General features: G+C 51.8%; 9 protein-coding genes across 9 annotated transcripts; 3 read left to right on the forward strand and 6 right to left on the reverse strand.

The window, feature by feature from the left end:
* Window positions 1–522: 522 nt before the first annotated feature.
* Window positions 523–1,484, reverse strand: BJX68DRAFT_280194 (Gfo/Idh/MocA family protein; the record flags this gene model as incomplete). The annotated part of the gene is made up of 3 exons (XM_071048891.1): window positions 523–1,017; window positions 1,192–1,395; window positions 1,434–1,484. 3 exons carry the CDS (start codon window positions 1,482–1,484, stop codon window positions 523–525), a joined length of 750 nt encoding a protein of 249 aa, XP_070892529.1.
* A 928-nt stretch (window positions 1,485–2,412) lies between these two features.
* BJX68DRAFT_273046 (NAD(P)-dependent oxidoreductase) lies at window positions 2,413–3,603 on the reverse strand (the record flags this gene model as incomplete). The annotated part of the gene is made up of 5 exons (XM_071047345.1): window positions 2,413–2,613; window positions 2,684–2,924; window positions 2,997–3,096; window positions 3,166–3,499; window positions 3,562–3,603. 5 exons carry the CDS (start codon window positions 3,601–3,603, stop codon window positions 2,413–2,415), a joined length of 918 nt encoding a protein of 305 aa, XP_070892530.1.
* Window positions 3,604–4,499: 896 nt separating this feature from the next.
* On the forward strand, window positions 4,500–5,805 carry BJX68DRAFT_273047 (aminotransferase; the record flags this gene model as incomplete). The annotated part of the gene is made up of 2 exons (XM_071047346.1): window positions 4,500–5,552; window positions 5,626–5,805. The coding sequence occupies 2 exons, from the start codon at window positions 4,500–4,502 to the stop codon at window positions 5,803–5,805; spliced, it is 1,233 nt and encodes a 410-aa protein (XP_070892531.1).
* Window positions 5,806–6,920: 1,115 nt separating this feature from the next.
* On the forward strand, window positions 6,921–8,264 carry BJX68DRAFT_273048 (FAD-dependent oxidoreductase; the record flags this gene model as incomplete). The annotated part of the gene is made up of 2 exons (XM_071047347.1): window positions 6,921–8,159; window positions 8,214–8,264. 2 exons carry the CDS (start codon window positions 6,921–6,923, stop codon window positions 8,262–8,264), a joined length of 1,290 nt encoding a protein of 429 aa, XP_070892532.1.
* A 263-nt stretch (window positions 8,265–8,527) lies between these two features.
* On the reverse strand, window positions 8,528–9,592 carry BJX68DRAFT_273049 (class I SAM-dependent methyltransferase; the record flags this gene model as incomplete). Its single annotated transcript, XM_071047348.1, has 5 exons — window positions 8,528–8,804; window positions 8,879–9,002; window positions 9,070–9,320; window positions 9,376–9,483; window positions 9,540–9,592. The coding sequence occupies 5 exons, from the start codon at window positions 9,590–9,592 to the stop codon at window positions 8,528–8,530; spliced, it is 813 nt and encodes a 270-aa protein (XP_070892533.1).
* A 1,184-nt stretch (window positions 9,593–10,776) lies between these two features.
* BJX68DRAFT_249712 (uncharacterized protein) lies at window positions 10,777–11,965 on the reverse strand. The gene is made up of 2 exons (XM_071042162.1): window positions 11,889–11,965; window positions 10,777–11,767 (listed from the first exon to the last, which is right to left on the reverse strand). Exon 2 carries the CDS (start codon window positions 11,525–11,527, stop codon window positions 10,853–10,855), a length of 675 nt encoding a protein of 224 aa, XP_070892534.1. The 5' UTR covers window positions 11,528–11,767; window positions 11,889–11,965; the 3' UTR covers window positions 10,777–10,852.
* A 789-nt stretch (window positions 11,966–12,754) lies between these two features.
* BJX68DRAFT_259569 (MFS general substrate transporter) lies at window positions 12,755–14,760 on the reverse strand (the record flags this gene model as incomplete). Its single annotated transcript, XM_071043717.1, has 6 exons — window positions 12,755–13,304; window positions 13,366–13,884; window positions 13,959–14,120; window positions 14,176–14,334; window positions 14,388–14,557; window positions 14,614–14,760. 6 exons carry the CDS (start codon window positions 14,758–14,760, stop codon window positions 12,755–12,757), a joined length of 1,707 nt encoding a protein of 568 aa, XP_070892535.1.
* Window positions 14,761–15,437: 677 nt separating this feature from the next.
* Window positions 15,438–15,770, forward strand: BJX68DRAFT_273052 (uncharacterized protein; the record flags this gene model as incomplete). The annotated part of the gene is made up of 1 exon (XM_071047349.1): window positions 15,438–15,770. The coding sequence occupies one exon, from the start codon at window positions 15,438–15,440 to the stop codon at window positions 15,768–15,770; it is 333 nt and encodes a 110-aa protein (XP_070892536.1).
* A 513-nt stretch (window positions 15,771–16,283) lies between these two features.
* On the reverse strand, window positions 16,284–17,138 carry BJX68DRAFT_273053 (SDR family oxidoreductase; the record flags this gene model as incomplete). The annotated part of the gene is made up of 3 exons (XM_071047350.1): window positions 16,284–16,452; window positions 16,533–16,818; window positions 16,892–17,138. The coding sequence occupies 3 exons, from the start codon at window positions 17,136–17,138 to the stop codon at window positions 16,284–16,286; spliced, it is 702 nt and encodes a 233-aa protein (XP_070892537.1).
* Between the last annotated feature and the right edge of the window lie 813 nt (window positions 17,139–17,951).

Consider the following 17,951-nt stretch of genomic DNA (forward strand, 5'->3'; position numbering starts at 1 on the left):
TGTCGGCCGGAGCCCCTGGCTCCGGACCCTGCGCAAGCATTCCTCTCACCATTCCATCGAACATTCCTCTCAGGACTCACGCGATACAGCGATTGGAGCAGTAATATTGAATAGCCCCTGTTTCCTTATTTAGCTTAGTCGATTCCTGTGTTTAAATAGTGTCGTTTCCCCAGTTATTCAGAATGACAGACCTCTCAACTTCTTCAGATCCTCCACCTCGATCAACGGCCCGGTCGACAATATACATTCTCAGAAGGTCGTATTTCAAATCAGTCCGTGGTTCGGTTGATAGGAGGTATAACGACTGTTATTCCTTCCATATTGTCGCTTTGCAGATTGATTTGTCAAATATAGCTTTTGCTAGATGCTATACCACTCGAAGGCACAAGTAATCACGCTGCGTTGCGCAGGTCGCCTTTAATCTTCACCAATATTTCCTTACAATAGTTCTTGTAGAAATACGCTAGGAACAACGTCGTAGGATATCTGGAGTAACCTAAAATTCTCTAACTCACTTAAATTCTATGTCTTTCCAGTGTCTTCCGCCAGACTAGTAATAGTAGCTGGATACATGACACCCCCTTGTCTCAAAGCTTCTTCCATGATTCTTATCGTCGCAACTGCCTCATCTAGGGGCAAGATGTCACTCTCTGTTTTGCCAGCGATGATACATCTCGCAACTTCGTCAGCTTCCCAGAAAAGGTCTTTGCCCCAATTCTTCCTTTGTTCATCCCTCAGGATCGAGAACTCGGTTGTTCGAACATGACCCTTCTTTACTAAAGTAAAGGAGCATGGTTGGTGCGTGGGGCAGGCCACACGAGTTTCCCCTTTCGAGCCTTGAATGCGAATTGCGCTCACGTCTCCTATACTGTCCACGTCGGTAGCTGCTCGAAGAGAGCTCGTCGCCACACCAAGAGCACCTGGCTTTTGGAAATGCAACACCAGAGCAATGTCATCATCAACACCGGTATGATATCGATTCGCTGCCGCTACAACAACGGGTTTTTCCTTCTTAGCCTTTGTTTGTAAATGGTATAAAACCATCACGACCCACGTGAGCGGATATATCCCAAAAGTAAGCATGGTGCCTCCGGCGAGTTCTGGATTTACTTACCGGTGGAAATCGGGAAATATCAGGCTGTTGTCGTTGGAATTTCCGGAGATATTGTTGAATGCCGCATCAGCGAGAACCCGTGTAACATTTCCTATTTCCCCCGCAACGATGAGTCTGCAAACTTCTTTGGTCAGCGGTTGGAACCGCGTCCATACTGCCTCCATCAAGAATAGAGCTTTCTGGCGTGCCAAATCGACCAAGGCACGAGCCTGCTCAGCTGTGACCGTGATTGGCTCTTCGCACAGCACATGTTTTCCAGCGTTAAGAATCATCAGAACATTCTGAAAGTGGTGCGAGTGAGGGGTGGGAGATAAACGACCTCAACATTGGGGTCTGATACGGGATCACCATAGGAGCCATATGGGGGCATCAATCTTCTGCAAAAAGTCACGGGCTTCTTCGGTGCTACGTGATGCCACAGCTACAAGACAATGTGCTACGTCGTAGACCTCTCAAGACGCTGGATTTGTCAAAGGATCCTTGCTGAAATGTGTGGAAGATCAGCAGCCTCCCGATTGAAGTACCCATATATAGGGCAGTTGTCTGCAGGTACAGGGAGGTGAACCGTCCCAATTAGGAAGGTGCCAGGTGTCTCCGGATACAGAGCCCTAGACCAACATAATTCCGTGTAGCGCCTCCTACGGCGCGACTTCTAGATTTTCACCATGGAGTCCTCAAAGAGTAATTAGCACTACATGTCGAAGTATATGAAAAAAAATTGGACTATAGCTTTCACCTGCATCCCCTATCACCCACATTTTCTTCTAATATAGGCCGAGGCTCGCCTTACATCCCATTTCCCTTATTTTCCTGTTGTAGGCGTTTACCATGGTTACGCTATTCTGATTAGTTAGTGTTTTCCATCCTCTCTATAGTTCTAATTTGTTAGTTCTATTGCTTAGACCCACATATATCCCCCTGCCCTTATTTACTAGATAGAGCTTTATGTTGATTCTATATATTGAATTAGTTAGAGGTTTTAGTATTTGCCACCTATTCTACTTTACCGCCCAGTGTGCGCCCGCCGTCTGCGAAGCAGCCACGGCGGCTACGAACGATGGTTTATAATATCAGGTATAGGGATACTATCTATACCTGGCTCTGGATCTGCATCCATATTTGTATGCTGAGCAAGGGTTGGACACGGCTTGCTACGCCAGCCGTGCAAACGTTTGTCATTACAGATTCCCCGTTCGACAGTCACATCCTTTCTAATTCGTCTCCAAGAGAAGGAAGGTCACCTCGTGGCTATGCAGTATAGAATGATACTACTACGCTGCTGGAAAAAGAGTCCCGGTTTACGTCTCAAACGGCAAGCCACACTGTTCTCTGACCAACCCAAAGATAGTCAACAGACTGACACCAGGCCCATAATTCTCATTGACCCTGTCTCCCTGGGAGGCGACTGTACTCAGCATGTCCAACCTAGCGCCGCACTTGCTCGCAATGTCGACCAAGTGACTGCTCTCTTTATTCCACAGCGTAATCGGGACGTTTGGCTAGAAAAGGAATATGCTGTTAGCGAGAAACCATGATATCTGCCTATAGACATATTATCGATAACCATACCTTGCCAGTCTTGTGATATTCTCCGGAGCGCAAACCTTGTAGCTGTCCGACTGCAGCCCCTTGCAAGACAACCCCGACGAATTGCTCGAGAGCCTCAGGCGGTAGACCAACAATCTCGGAAAAGGCATCTGCTTCGGCGAGCGTGGCAATTGCAGAGAAACGGATGAAGTTGCCGAGGAGCTTTAGCATAAAGGCGTGGGCGCAGGGTTTGTCCGGGAGGCAGATTAATTGACCACAGATCCTACACATTCGCGTTGGTATAAAATGAATGGTCCAGAGGGGAAGTGAGCTTTGAGTCCGGGCGTAGACTTACACTCCGGTTGTAAACGGTCTAAACCTGGATATGGCTTTTGAAGGACCGGCTAGGACGAGGGTGACCTGTCGGTTTTTCGCTAGTGGCACACCACCAAAGACTAGATAGAACGGTGTTATCATAATGCAACACCACCTCAAGTGCCAACGCAGTGGAGATCTGGACTTACTCGGGCTCCCCAGATACTCCGCGCCCAATTTGTGGACTCTCTCGGCTACAGCGGACGCCGTGTCCGGATGGATCGTGGAGAGATCTACGAATAACTTTCCCGACACTGCTGCACTGGCCTTGCTTTCTATCTCGCTGAACACGTCTTTGACTGCAGCATCGTCACTCAAGCAAACGCATATAATATCGCTGTTATTGACTGCATCTGCGAGAGAGGACACAGCGTCGATATTCTCCACTTGGGCCGCCAGTTCCTCGGCCGCTGAATGTGTTCTGTTCCATGCGCTTACTCGAGTTGATTTCGGACCGTACCGTGCGAGGTTCTCGCAGAGAACCTGGTGTAGCACCCGAGTTAGGGCTAGGGGCAGTCTTAACGCCGGGTCTTACACGGACTTACCTTGCCGATATTCCCAAGGCCGATCCAAGCAATTTGGGGCATCTCAGAGGTCTATGAATAAAATACAGAAGGGATGTAGAGGTTGAGGAGTCTGGGGTTCCCGCACAATGCGAGTTATAACTGAGAGGTTTGTCTTACCCGGGCACCCCAGCAGCGCTAGCGGGCTGGATGATCGGACAACATCCTTCAAGCGAGAACAGACCCGAGCTGACTTTACCCGCAATAATTAGGGCTGACGGCAAACCCAAAAGTATTAGACAATTGGATAAAGTAGCTGCTTGCGATGGCCGTTCTGTGAAGCTCATTACCAAGCATCCAGCCAGGAGGTGTCATGCAGGCTTCGTCACCGACGGAATTAGTGCTGATTCCAACCCGATGAGCCGCATGGGGTTGTGCAAGCACGGAGTTAGGACAAGCTGATGGAGTTTGCTGACATGCGTATATCCTCATTACGTCCTATCTCTGCTATGCACCATCTCCTGATCCCCGACGGTGTGCAACCTTGTTTTGACCGGGTGGGACCTTTTCCGTTGACTTTGTAAGACCTGACACTCAGCCTCACATTCATCCATCCATGCCACGACCTGTGGCCTGCTAGAATCATACCCCGCATGCTTATAAAGACGGAATTCGGGGTGTCCGAGTTCAGCTCAGTGCTATGCCACCGTGACCGGGCGCTGAGGCCTGGCTAACAAACTGCACAAACAGTAATCTGCAGGTATCTTTCAGGAGGATGACGCCAACCTTGCAGAAGTATAGTAGATCCACTGGCAAATCAAATTCCCAGGCTCTGCAAACGTACTCCGGGCTCAACGAGGTCGGTGCAACAACTCTTCGATCTTCCAGCTTATAAGGAGGGTAGCCCTGGAGCGGTGACCCTATCAGTCAATTGAGCACACCAAAACGCACTCTACCCATCAGCCATCTTCTACCTGACAATGGCTTCCCCAACTGTTCTTACAGCAAACGCATTTCCCACCTTCCCTCTGCCACCAACGGTCATCACAAGCCCACCTACATCTGCTGAAGCCGTTCAAAAAGCTGAGCTCGATGCATCGAAGCTGACCTACACCTTTATTACCGCCCCATCGCCAATTCCAGACGAAGTCTCAGCCAGCCGCAGCGACGTAACCATCGCCACCGACCACATGATCACAGCAACCTGGGACGATTCAACGGGCTGGGCCGCCCCAGAGCTTAAGCCCTACGGGGCCTTCCAGCTGTCCCCGGCGGCCTCATGTCTCCACTATGCAACCGAGTGCTTCGAGGGTCTAAAGGTCTACCGTGGCTTTGACGGCAAACTCCGCATCTTCCGACCAGAGCATAACTGCACGCGCATGGGCCTCTCCGCACGCCGCGTCTCGCTGCCCCCCTTTGACCCCATCGCGCTCCAGAAGCTCATCACCGTCCTCATATCCATCGACTGTCCGCGCTGGCTACCAAAGACCCGCGCCGGCAGCTTCCTGTACATCCGCCCAACCATGATAGGCACCCACGCGCAGCTCGGCGTCCAAACGCCCAAGGCAGCACTGCTCTACATCATGCTCGCCTTCATCCCGCGGCTGGATAGTCCCGTGGGCGGGATGCGCCTGCTCACGTCGCCGCAGGATACAGTCCGCTCGTGGGTCGGTGGATTCGGATACGCGAAGGTCGGTGCGAATTACGGGCCGGCACTTGCAGCCGGGCAGGAGGCGCAGCGCGAGGGGTTCCATCAGACGCTGTGGCTGTATGGGGATGGCGAGTGTACGGAGGCCGGGGGGAGTAATTTCTTCGTTGTTTGGCGGCGGGGGGATGGGAAGACAGAGGTGCTTACTGCGCCACTGGATGATGGGATTATTCTCGATGGGGTTACGCGGCGGTCGGTGATTGATGGGCTGAGGGGGGGCGTTGCTGGGGATGTCGAGGTTACCGAGCGCAAGTATTGCATTCGGGAGTTGCTGGAGGCGAGCGCTCAGGGGAGGATTCTCGAGGCGTTTGTCACCGGGACTGCGGTATGTATAATCTTAATCTTTCCTTTCTTGGTTTGTTGTTTGCGATTGGGTGCGCACGGCTGACTCACTATAGTACTTTATCTGTCCTGTGTCGCTGATTCAACACAATGGGAAGAAGATCCACATCCCGATGGGCGACGAGGGGAAGCCTGGGGATATTACTGGACGAGTCAAGGGGTGGATTAACGACATCATGTATGGGCCGCAGCAACATCCGTGGGGGGTGGTGATCCCCGACGGTCAATCTATGTGAACATTGTATGTGTGAGGTAGCCAGAACAGCCCCATTTCAACTCGTAGTTCTGTATCTGCTAGTTCCGCTGAGTCTTTGATGCAAATGAGTTATCATTCATTCTTATTGTTCATCGGGTTAATGCCACTCGTTATGGGCAACTTTCTGGTATCCAGCGAGTCCATGACTTACGAATCAGTGTGTAAATTATGCCAATTGATTAACTTTTCTCTTTTACCTGTCCATGCTGGCCGGGATTGTGCCAAGTTCCAACTGGCGTAGGTATTCCTAAGCAGTAGGCAATGATATCGGAGTACGATTCAGCTCGAAGAATCGCTCGAGAAGACCATGGTCTAGACCCCTTCCTAAAATGCACGGACTCTAGAATGAATGAGGCCATCGACGGTGTAACAAGCGTGATGACCAAGGTCAGCCACGCCTTTCTCTTTGCACACAACACAGTGCCGAGTACCTCAGCCGTCCGATCTACGGGAATGCGGAATGCGAAATGCGAATAGGGCGCAGGATCAGCCGAAGACTCTAGGTCCGCGTATGTGCGGATGCGGGAGCCGGCGCGACGGGCCGATTCAGCTCCGCCGCTCGGGGCCTGGCCCTGCGAAATGCGAAGAGGAGGATCGAGGATCTGCTACCCTGCAGCTGAGGGAGTGGACGCTGGTGCGGATGCAGGCGCGGGGCACACGGACGTATGCAACTAACCTAATGCGGTGGGGCAAACAAATATCTACTGGATCAAGATTCTTCACCGAGATCTGGAGGTGGAAATAATATGGGAAGCTTTCATATCTATAGTCTTTACATGGTTGGCTTTGTCACCCTGCAGAGTCAGCCGCAATCCTCGTGCCTTGACGCGTATGGGTTGCCTCGATAACTACACAGGGCAACGACCGACTTTGTTCCTGCTGCCTGCTTGTTCGAGAGCTGAGAGGCGTGCCAATCGCTCCAGTAGCGTGCAAGTGGAAGTTGCTTTGCGCTGGCTGACAATCATGGGCCCTTGCAATAGTCGTAGTGATTCGGACGTTAAGAAGGCACTCTAGATGTGCATTAGACAAAACCATATACTCGCCTGTTGCGTCACAGATAGCGCTTCTAATACCACAACAACCCGAGCCACCTCCATGAAAGTCCTCATCATCGGCGCCGGCCTCGGTGGCCTAACCGCTGCACTTGCCTTTGCGCAACACGGCCATGAAGTCGTGGTCCTCGAGCGACGAAAGGAACTGTCGCCCCAGGGCGGCAGCATCATGATCAGATCGGGTGCGTGTAGTACGCTTCATACTCTGGCGCTGGAGGCAGATCTAGAAGCCATGTCAGATCGTGTACCAACTACACTGGTGCGAGACATGACGACTGGAGAGGTCATTAAACGGTATCCCGTTGAGGTGTCGGATACCCCGGCGTGGGGCACCACGAGACTGGACCTGATGCACCTGCTCTACAGAAAGGCTGTCGAAGCTGGGGTAGATGTGCGATTTGGCTACTTTGTCGCCGATGTTCTCGACGAGCCAGGAACGGAGCGCCCATTTGCCGAGCTGGACGAAGGCACACACATCGATGCGGACATGATCCTGGTTGCCGATGGCATTAGATCGCGCCTTCGTGACCGGGTACTATCGCTCTTTCCTGGGTCCTACGAGCCCATTGTAAGCGACACGACGTTCTACGGCTTCAACATTGAGGTCTCCGACCTCAGGACACACGAGGGGACCGCACGGCTCACGGGGCAAGCCGACGTCAACATCTGGAAGGGCGCGCCTGGTTACGTTGTGACTCGACACAACTCGAAAACCAAACACGTCTCATTCCTCTACGGGGTGCAGTCTGCGACAGACCAAAGGGAGCTGTGGGATGAAGATGGCAATATCGAACATGTCCGACGGATCTTCAGCGGCTCCTGCAGCGAGTTGACAGTTCCCCTGCAGATCGCTCAAAACTGCGATCGATGGAGACTAGCAGAGATGCCACGCATACCAACATGGAGAACCAAGACCGGACGCGTGATTCTACTTGGAGATTCTGCGCATGCCATGCACCCAAATGCTGGCCAGGGGTACTCGCAGATTGTGGAAGATATCGCCGTGCTGAGCTTTCTCATCCACAACAACGATATAAGCTCGAAGCCACTGCGGGAAATAACAAATATCTGGCAGGATATTCGGAAACCGCGTGTGGAACGCATATCCAACTTCTCGAATTGGAAAACACAATGGTTCTCGGGCGAACGTGCTGCTTTTACGCAAGCAGGAGACTGGGGCGAGGATGCTACGAGTTTGAGGGAAATATCTCCGGACATGGATGCTCCATTTGACAGCTCGGCTTTTTTGAAATGGGTGCTCGATTTTGATGCCGCCGTGGAGGTAATTAGTCCAAATCCCTCTCCTCTTCTATTGCAACGCTGACCCGTTCAATAGGCAAGGAGGTATCTGGAGCGACAAGGCATCGTGTCGCAGCAGGAGGGCTGACCGCACTGATCTATCATAGACCTGTGAGCAGCTACTACCAAATAAATTCATGTTATCTCTTGGTAAAAGATCGTGTAGTCTTCAGAGTTTCCTAAGAGCCTCGGTTTATTAGGCAGTCAACAGGACCATGTGCCATGTGTTTTCCAGAGGAAAGCGTCCCAGTATCATACGAGTCTCGTATTCAGTCCGCAGTTATGCACTTTGTTCTCTAAAGCTACATACAATGTACCATCCCTTCGCAGTCCATAGTGACACTCCTGCAATTACCTAGGCTTCTGCGCCAAAAGCATGATCGGAGACCAGTGATACACCGCCCCTGTCTTCGTAGCATCAATCAACTTGTAAAAACAATTCTCGGCATCTTCACGCGGCGGGAGAGACGCAGACTGCGCCCCATAAGCGCTTGCGATAAGCTCAGCATGAGCAGACAGATGCGTCTTCGTCACAAGTGGGAGCATCGAGGTGGGAAACGACCCCGTCTTAAACTCGACAACATCCAGGCCTTCCTTCTCTGCGTTCTTGTCTAACTCTGGAATCCAGCTGGAGTCGAACCGAAATTAGTTCAGTTTGTGTCCTGTTTGCATAGGAGGATGGGAGGGGTCGTCCTAACTTACGAGAAATCAAGATTGAATCTCTGGTAAATCGACAGCGCAACGGGTAGGAAAGCCTCTGCGTGCTCTCCCTTGTCGAAAGGCTTTCGTGGATCGGATTCGTCCCACTGGAGGTAGCCACCGGGTTCTGCATAACAATGAGACCAGTTGGCAACTCGTATATTAGAAAGTATACGAGAAGAACAAAAACTTACTTAGTAGCCTCATTGCGCCTTGAATCAACTTGCTCGGATCGCCCCCTGTAACAACGCAGCACCACAGTCGCAAGTGAACGACATCATACTTGCCAACAAGCTCCTCCGGCACATCACCGAACGAGTCCATGACGCCGAATCTTATATTGCTGGGTAACAACGAATGATGCGGGAACAAGTTGTCGGAGATGTCGAACCCGTCGAGCAGAACGCTCGAGGGCAGTTGTGATGCGAGTTCCAAAAGCCATATTCTAAGACGTTTAGCCAAACCACAATGGCTGTTCAATAACGGAGGACCACTCTTACCCCGTTCCAGTCCCGATTTCGGCGATCTTCATGTCCGGGTGGATGGGGATTGCGGGATGCAGCACGTAGCCATTGTGCATCCTGAATAAGTGGTGCTGGCAATCGAGTCTGCCACAAGTTAGTAATGGGATTTCTGCTTTTACATCACCATATGTTGTTTTGACCTTAGTGACCCGTGTAGATCCCGCGCCAGGACATAGTTATCTTTGTGTTCCATGGTGAGAGTTGTCTGATAGTAATGGGATGGTGATGGGTGGAAGAAAATATAGTTCGGCTGCGAGTTTACCACCAATCCAACATTTGTATCATATCCTTATATCGGCCAGCTTATTGCGAAAAAGCAGGATGACGGTAACCTGAATTGGCGCTGGGCATGTTTGCTGGTCCAAAGGTCTTGGCAAGTCGTTCAGCCTCACCCTGCACAAACGCCAATAGACGACACTTGGAAATCTGTGTAATCGATTGATAACGCTGCAGCTGAGGATCCTGAGAACGTAGATCACTTGGGAAACTGCAGGAAAGGATCCATCCCCTTGCTCGCACACACTGCACGGTCCTGGCCTAGAGCTACCAAACTGACTTCAGCTGACGCCTCATAATTCCGTGCTTAAGCTCTACTATACGTCCAGGGCTACTTTCCAACCGACGCCGCCTACTCTCCCGAAACTGGGCACCAGCTCGGGGCGGGCGCAGCTGAGGGTTGGACGCTCTGTGACCCGCTGCGGGTGCGGGTGCGGGTTCTAGCGGGAGGCCCCACCAGCCGGCAGGTTACAGGTCAGCCGGCACCCCACGCTGGCCCCCACCGCTGACTCAGATCGCCAATTTTGGCAGTATGATTTGAACGCCGCGCCTGGCAGGCCCGCGGGCTACAGGCTCCCAGTCACACACTTCGCCCACGGCAGTAATCATCCTCAAGAGGTCAGGCACCCTTGGTACAGAAAGCTAACGTTTCGTTATTCCATTGCTTGGCTCTTGCAGTACTATCACATTGTTCATTATTTCAGCCTCAAGCCCACATGAGGCAGTTCTCGTTTCAGTGCTACTACTAACCCGCCAGGTATTGTTTTAGGGAAGGTGATGCTACACATTGTAAGATGACACAGAAGCATACATAAAGGTTTCTTGTAGCAGGGCAGAGGGTACAGTGCGTTATTACCTAGTAACAGCGAAAGAGTGGCCTCATTACGCTTTTTAACCGTCTCGTTCTCTGCCTCCAGATACCTGGCCCATTCGATCAGTATCCGTTACGCTTGAGAAGGACTAATCCAAGAGTTACTGTTGGGTTTATTGAACCTCATAGTGAAACCTATTTTGAGAAATCCAGTCATGAGAGCAGTTCACATGCACTGGAGACATGAAGTAGTATGACACTCAACGAGATATCGCTAATTTTAACAAATGAGATTGATGAATTGTATTGCTCCTCCACACCTCCCTGCTAATAGCGCCACTGAATCCAATCGCTCCTAAGACTGTATCAAGTAGACTTTTTGTTCAACAGATCCCCAACAGTATCAACCAACGTTGTCTCCAAGTCATGATATTTTAGGCCTAGAATCTCCGCCGCCTTGGAGCCATCCGCGAGATATGTCTCAACGCGGGTCCCCGGCTCACCCTTGGGCACCGTGTCCTTCAACTCTGGAAACCTCCTCCGGATGATATCACAGGCATCCTGATACAGGAACTGTCCACCAGCGACAATGAACCGCTGATTCGCTGCCTTCTCCTCCACATACGCCTCTGCCACATCTTTAACATTGGCAAACGCGGCGAAATCGTTGGCAGGCACCGCCTCTCTCCGGGACCCATTAACCAGATTCCATATCACCTCGGTGGACTCATTCAGCTTCCCTAAGCCATCATCAATCGTGGGCCCGAAAATCCACGGCGGGCAGATTGTAGCCACGCTAAACTTGGGCTTTGCGTCTGCGACCCAGTCCCAAAGCCCGCGCTCGGCAAGCGACTTTGACGCGCAATATGCCATTGCAACATTCGGAGTGCCCTTTGCCATCTCGTATGTACACGGATTCCAGTCTGCCTCAGTATAGCGATACCCCGGGCGGAGCCCCTGATCGAGATCAAGCATCGAGGCGAACGATGATGTGACAACAACCCGCTGGACACCAGAGTTATGCTCTAACGTCCGTGACATTAAGCACAAACGGGCTTGCCGTGTGGACCACACCGGCAACGCCCTTGACGGCTTCGTCGAAGGCACGAGGGGCGGCAATATCACGGACGATCGCAAAGGAGAGCTGGTCGGTGAATTGAGGGTACCGGGATGCAACGCGAACGGCGGTTTCGGGGGATCGCACGGTGCCGCGCACTTTGTAGCCGGCTTCAAGGAAGGCGAGGAGGATGTGTGAGGCTAGGAACCCGGATGCGCCGGTGACTAGGATTGTGTCAGACATGGTTGTGGATGGATTGTGTGTGGCCAAGGGTAGGTCGGGGTTTTGAATATTTGCGTTAGATAATGGTGTCGAGACTGGAGAAGAATCAAGCGAGGCACTTACTGCTCAACAACCAGCAGGAGACTAGCCACGCTCTATAAGTACATTCCGGATCCTAGTATCCAACCCCGTCCCTCGAGAGGACAGCATCGTATTGCCCAATCTGATGCTGACGTGGCTGCTGAGTAAACTCGCGAAAGCCCGCCGAGCGCCCAGTCAGTTCGGCCCGAAAATCCTACTTCCCGTTAAGGAACCCGCTACTCAATCCAATTTCGAGCCGCAGATCACAACGCAACCTGCGTTCTGCAGGATCTAGAGTTACTGCGGCCGTCAGACAAGACCTTTTCTGGTAAAAGTTGGCATGAACTGCTGGATCGACTTGCTTGTTGGCGTGGACCTGCACGAGCGGTGCCTTGTGACCGTGGAGTCCCGACCTACCAGCTTGAGTCGAACAAGGGCTTTCACCCGTTCGACAAGCCTGTATTTTTCGCTATTTGTTGTATGTAGTATGTTGACGAGGAAGTAGGGTATCGTGCAAGTATTGTTTGTCCTACGCTTCTCTCCCGCGAGATACGTAGAAGGTGAACTCGGAATGATTCTGATACTAATCTTAACAGCAGTCGTTGGAGGTCTGCTCAGGGGTAGCCTGGCAGTAGAAAAGATCTACTAGAATCATTGATCGCGACTTTTGTTGCACATGAGAGAAATGTATCATACCGGTCTACCGTTCGCCAGAATAAAGCAACCGAGCCCAAAACAAGACGGAAGAGGAAGAGGAAGAAAGAAGAGAAGGACACTAAGTACAGGAAAACACGTCCAGGAAGGGAAAAAAAAAGGAAAGCTATACAGTAACCCTTCCCCTTTGCGCCCCTCTAAATCACCACAATGTCAACAACTTCCCCTCACCACGCCGAGCGCCACTACCCATCTTATCCACCGCCCGCTGCCCCCTTCGGAATGCCAAATAGCCTCTCCTTCTTCATCAACGTCGTCGCAACAATCGAGAGCGCACCAGCTGCAATACTCAACGCATACACTCTGCTCATCGCCGTCGTCAGCGCATCCGTCGCCTGGCGCGCCAGCGCCGCAGACAAGTGCTCAAAAACATCACTTTGCGTCCCCGCAACCGCGCCGCGAATCTGCGCGTCTGTGAAGCCATAGCCCGACAGGACGTTCGTCAGGTTGCTGACAGCAAGGCTCTGGAATATCTGCCCCGAGATAAGCAGGCACAGCAGCGTGCCGCCGAGCTGCGAGATGTTCTGCAGTGAGATCGCGCTCTGCACGTCCTTGACTGACCAGCCCTTTAGAGAGACTTTTACACCTGCGAGAGTGTAGCCTGCTTGGAATGTAAGGCCGCTGCCTACTGCGAGGAGGATGCTGTAGCCGTAGACATTGCCTGGTGAGGTTTCTGTGCGCACGGTGTACATGAGGGCGCCACCGACGGTCATGAGTATCCCTGTTACGAGGTAGACGGCCCAGCTGGGTACCTTCAGTCAGCACATTCTATCAATCCCGGGTGAATGGGCAGCAGGGAACATACTAATACCCGATCGTTGGGAGCAGATATCCAGAGGCCATGTTTGTGGCGACTAGCAGTAGGATGAACGGCAGTAGGCGGACAGCGGCCTTGATAGCCGTGTCGCCATGCACAAACTGGAAGTAGAGCGGGATGTAATACAGCGGAACGAAGATATTCGTCACTGTAGCCGCAGTCTGGATGTTCAGAAGGATCTGGGACCGGTTCTTCAACAGGTACCCGGGCGGACTCATCCGGGTCTCGGGGGTGGTGAAGATCGCGAACCGCTGTTGGATGAATGTAAGGATCAGCAGAGAACCTGAGACAACAAATGTCGCGATCGTCCGGCCGTCGCTCCATTCCCAGCTATCACCTCCGAATGTTAGGCCCATGACAAGACAGACAAGGGAGCCGGCACTGAGCGTGAAGCCTGTCCAGTCCATTTTCACAAGGCGCTTCATGGGGCTCCCGTCTGCGCTTCCCGGTGGTGCGACGGAGGGGAGACAGAAAAGGTAGACCGGTGCGAATATTGCAGCGATCACTCTGTGTGAAGTCAATTCGTTAGTCGAGCTGGTCGTGCGCTCGTCGGAGGCATATATTGCGAACGTGAAACTTACAGGTTGATGTAGAATGACCAGCGCCAGGTGGCAGAACTACTCGAGAAGGAGCCGCCGACGACAGGGCCCAAAATCGCCCCGGTGCCCCATACAAGACCGACTCCGGAGATATAGCGGCCGCGCTCCTCATTCGAAGTGCAAAGGGAGAAGTAATTCAGGATGCTGGTGTACAAGATCAGCAAGGGAGGGTGTTTGAATGAGGGCCAGTATATCGTACCCTATGTAGATGCCAGAGCCGCCAATTCCAGCCAGGACACGTCCAACAATCAGTGCGTTCATCGACGGGGCAGCGCCACAAAGCGCAGATCCAACTTCAAACAGCACAAGGCTGATGATGAAAATGATCTTCAGGTCGTAGACGGTGTAGAAGGCCGTTCTAGCCAGGGTTAGCAGGGCGGCTTCCAAGACAAGGCAGAATCTTGTGCTTACAATGGTAGAATGACACAAACAGAACCCAGCGGGAACCCGGTTCCCACCCATGTCAATTGGCCGACATTACCGTAGGTTTCGACAATTGCCGCTTGGATGTCGGCTGCAATGGTTGTGTCGAGGCCGTAGAGGAGAACACCAACGTACAGGGAGATGCAGACGAGCGCCCACTACGCAGGGCATCAGAAGCTGTGTTAAGCATCATTGGAACAGTGTCGGCACGTACCTTGAACCCGTGAAGAGATCTTTCTGGGGAACGGACAACCTTGGCCTCGGGTACTGGAGAGGTGGGCTCGGACTTGGACGCCGCGACAGTTGATGCCTGGGAGCTGGATTCAAACATCTTGCTGGGTATTGCTATCTCTGTAGACATTCTGATCGATGGGAAACTGGACTGCGACAGCACCTTAAATGGAGCGCTCCCAGTGACATCGTGGATAATGTTCCGATGGGTCCGGTATGGACTTTCAAGAACGATTTCTCATCCTGTGAAGGTACTCCTGATTACCTATCAAGCGGTCAGGGGAGATCGAAGTGACGGAGACATTTTCATTTCTCGGGCTGGAGGAATTCCTTTCCCCAGGGGAGCGTGTACACGTCTCCGAAGTAGTAGCAGCACGCCTTGCTTACACGATACCGATCGGTCGTATAAACTGGACAATGACGCAGGCATTTCTAAGCTCGGAAACATAGCTGAGGAGTGCATGCTCACCTCTAATGCGTAAATCTTCGGCATATGAGGCCTGCTTAGATGGAAGCTACAGCCTGCATAATGCGGATACAACACATAATCATCGTTCCGGATTCGGAAGTATGATGGGGCAGCCCCGCCAGAAAGCTTGGCAACTCAGCTGGTGGTAGTTCTTATCATAAACGAGCGGCCAGAAACCCAAAACCACCCTCTATCCTCTCAGTAGCAATTCACTCTCACGTCTTGGTTCCTAGATTCCACTTCTCAACAGCAAGTTCACGAACCCACCTTCCGTCTTTCCAGACCCCTCCCGTCTCCCACGCTGGTCCTGCATCTCCGCGCATCACTCCACCACAACAATGACAGTCAACACAACAGTCCTCTATCCGCGCGACGCTATATTCAACCTCGAATACTACACCAAGAGCCACATGGCGCTCGTCGCCGAGAAATGGGCTCCGTACGGCCTCAAGGACTGGCAGGTTGTCCAGTTCACAACGGCCAATGCGCCGTTCAAGGTCGGCGCGATGTTTACCTGGGATAACCTGACTGGTGCGACGGCGGCCATGAAGGCACACGAGTCGAAAGTAATCTTTGACGATGTGCCAAATTTTAGCGACCAGCAGCCGATTCTGTTTTCGGGCGATATTGTGGGAAGTTGGCGGGTTGGTGGTGGGATTGAGCGCGCTTAGAAGGGATGACAACATCTGCAATGAAGTGGCGCGAAGTTGCACGGAGGAAGCATCATGAAGTGGCGGATTGTACCGTTGATATGTTGGTTTTTTGCCGTGTTATAGTGGGAAGGCTTTCTTTGTATTTATACTGTTGCAATGACTGTATTTTGCTCGTCAATAACAATGCCTCCAGCATGTCACTATTTTCAGTCTACGCGTCTAACCTCAAAGGATACTGCGAAAAGTACAGGTTAACTAAGCACTAGTGATCTCTCACATCATACGCTATAATCTCGAGTGCAGCTGGCACTTTGAGGCCGCTATTCGAAACATCGGTGTACAGAATGGTGAACCGACCCTGTTTCGTGGGATGGCCCGTCAGAGAGACCATGTAGATGTATGAACCCGAGTTCTATTGTTTCAAAAGAGGATGTGGAATTATTAGAGTGTAACAACATAGTCACTACATAGGCCAGCACATACAGCACAGAGGGCTAACAGAAAGCTAAAAGCGCAGAGACGGCGTCCACTCTAAGCTATACCGGGCATCCTGCGACTCTCATGTGTAAAGCGAACCTCCCATTTACCCTGGGACTCTTCATTCGCAAGCTCCCAGTATATGTCACCATGTGCCTCTCCCGATAAAGCCCGTGATCCGACAGGATACCCCTGGTCTGAAACCTGCGACGCGAAATAGAACCTGAGATGACACACCGCAACCCGTTAGCAAGGCCACACATGGAAGATACCACAGTATTGGGATGAAGGCAAGAGACTCACCTAAAGTTCTTCCGCCTGTAGAAAATCGCACCCGTTTCGATGATATGCGCCAATGCCGCCTTGCTCGCACCGAGCGTGTAATAGAATGGCGGGAACGGGCCCCAGGGGAGAATATTGCCCGTGGCGATAAAGGCCTTTGGGGTTTCTACGGGGAGTTCATGAAACCCGCGTACAGCTTCCTTGATCGATGCGTATCCGCCGATCGTGTTCAGATTCGTCTCCTTCACGAGGTTGTCGATGTCGTCGGAGAAGAGGTCGTTGAGGTTTGTCTGCGACCAAGCAACGGCTGTGTGAACTCACGTTAGTGATCTTGTCCTTTCATCCAACATGCTTGACCAGGTAGAGGGCTATGGGCATACCATTAAATACAACAACGTTGGGTATACCAAGTTTCTCGCGCACGGTGATGAAGCTGGAAGCGATAGAGGTGGGATCGGCCGCGTCAACCTGGATGGGGATAAAACCGGCTCCCATGGCCGCAGGCACGTCGGGGGCTCGGCTTCCAACTGCAACCTTGTATCCTTCATTCCGGAATCTCTCTGCAATTCCCCATCCAACTCTGGGGCCGGCGCCAATGATATAGAGGATGCGGATGGTGTTGGACATGGTCAGGCGAGGTAGACTGATGTCGGTCGTGACTTCAAGCTTGTTAGACTGGAAAACTGGAAAATTGACAGGTGAACGATCGAAGGACAGGGGATCAAGGGCTACAAATACCGAAATTCACGCTTCGTCTAAGCTTTTAATGCCCGTGTATCTCCAATTCCCGATGCCATCGACACCGTCGGAGAGTTTCAATGGGGATTAGAAATGTCTGGGATCCTGAGCGGAATTATTGAGCATTGCAAAATGCCGAAAACTCTTGACATCACAATATTTGCCTCGTAACCTAGATGTATATACTTCGATATGTCAGCCATGCTGTGTCAGCATATTAATAACTCTCCGACATTGGCCGACTCATGGATGTGATGACGCAGGGTGGTCTCATGGCCAAAACAGGAAGTATGATCCAACTGCATGTGTACCAGGGCACTGGCCCCTTGCTTCTTTTTCTTGGTGTGCTGTCGAACCCATCAGGACTAGCGGTTCCACTAAAAGTATGTTTTGAAAGTAAAGCCTACTCCTTGTATATCATGTTCTTGTCAGTGCCATAGTAGCAACATGGCCTTGCATGTCAGTTTCAACAGATATACAAAAATGCATACATATAAATGCTGAGATGACGCTACATCACTGTGTCGCCTCTCAAAAGGGTATACCTAGGTGACTGGATTCTGTCATCAGCTTTGGCTGCCATCCACTCGTCGTTCGCCGCCAAAATAATTACACCTGGAAATTCTACATTCCAGAGCGGGCCGCAGATAGGGTGAGTGAATAATACGGAGATGATATTCCATCGGCTCTGCTCGAGCAACA

This window comes from Aspergillus pseudodeflectus, assembly GCF_044049435.1.
Source record: "Aspergillus pseudodeflectus strain CBS 756.74 chromosome Unknown BJX68scaffold_97, whole genome shotgun sequence".
Classification (NCBI taxonomy): domain Eukaryota; kingdom Fungi; phylum Ascomycota; class Eurotiomycetes; order Eurotiales; family Aspergillaceae; genus Aspergillus; species Aspergillus pseudodeflectus.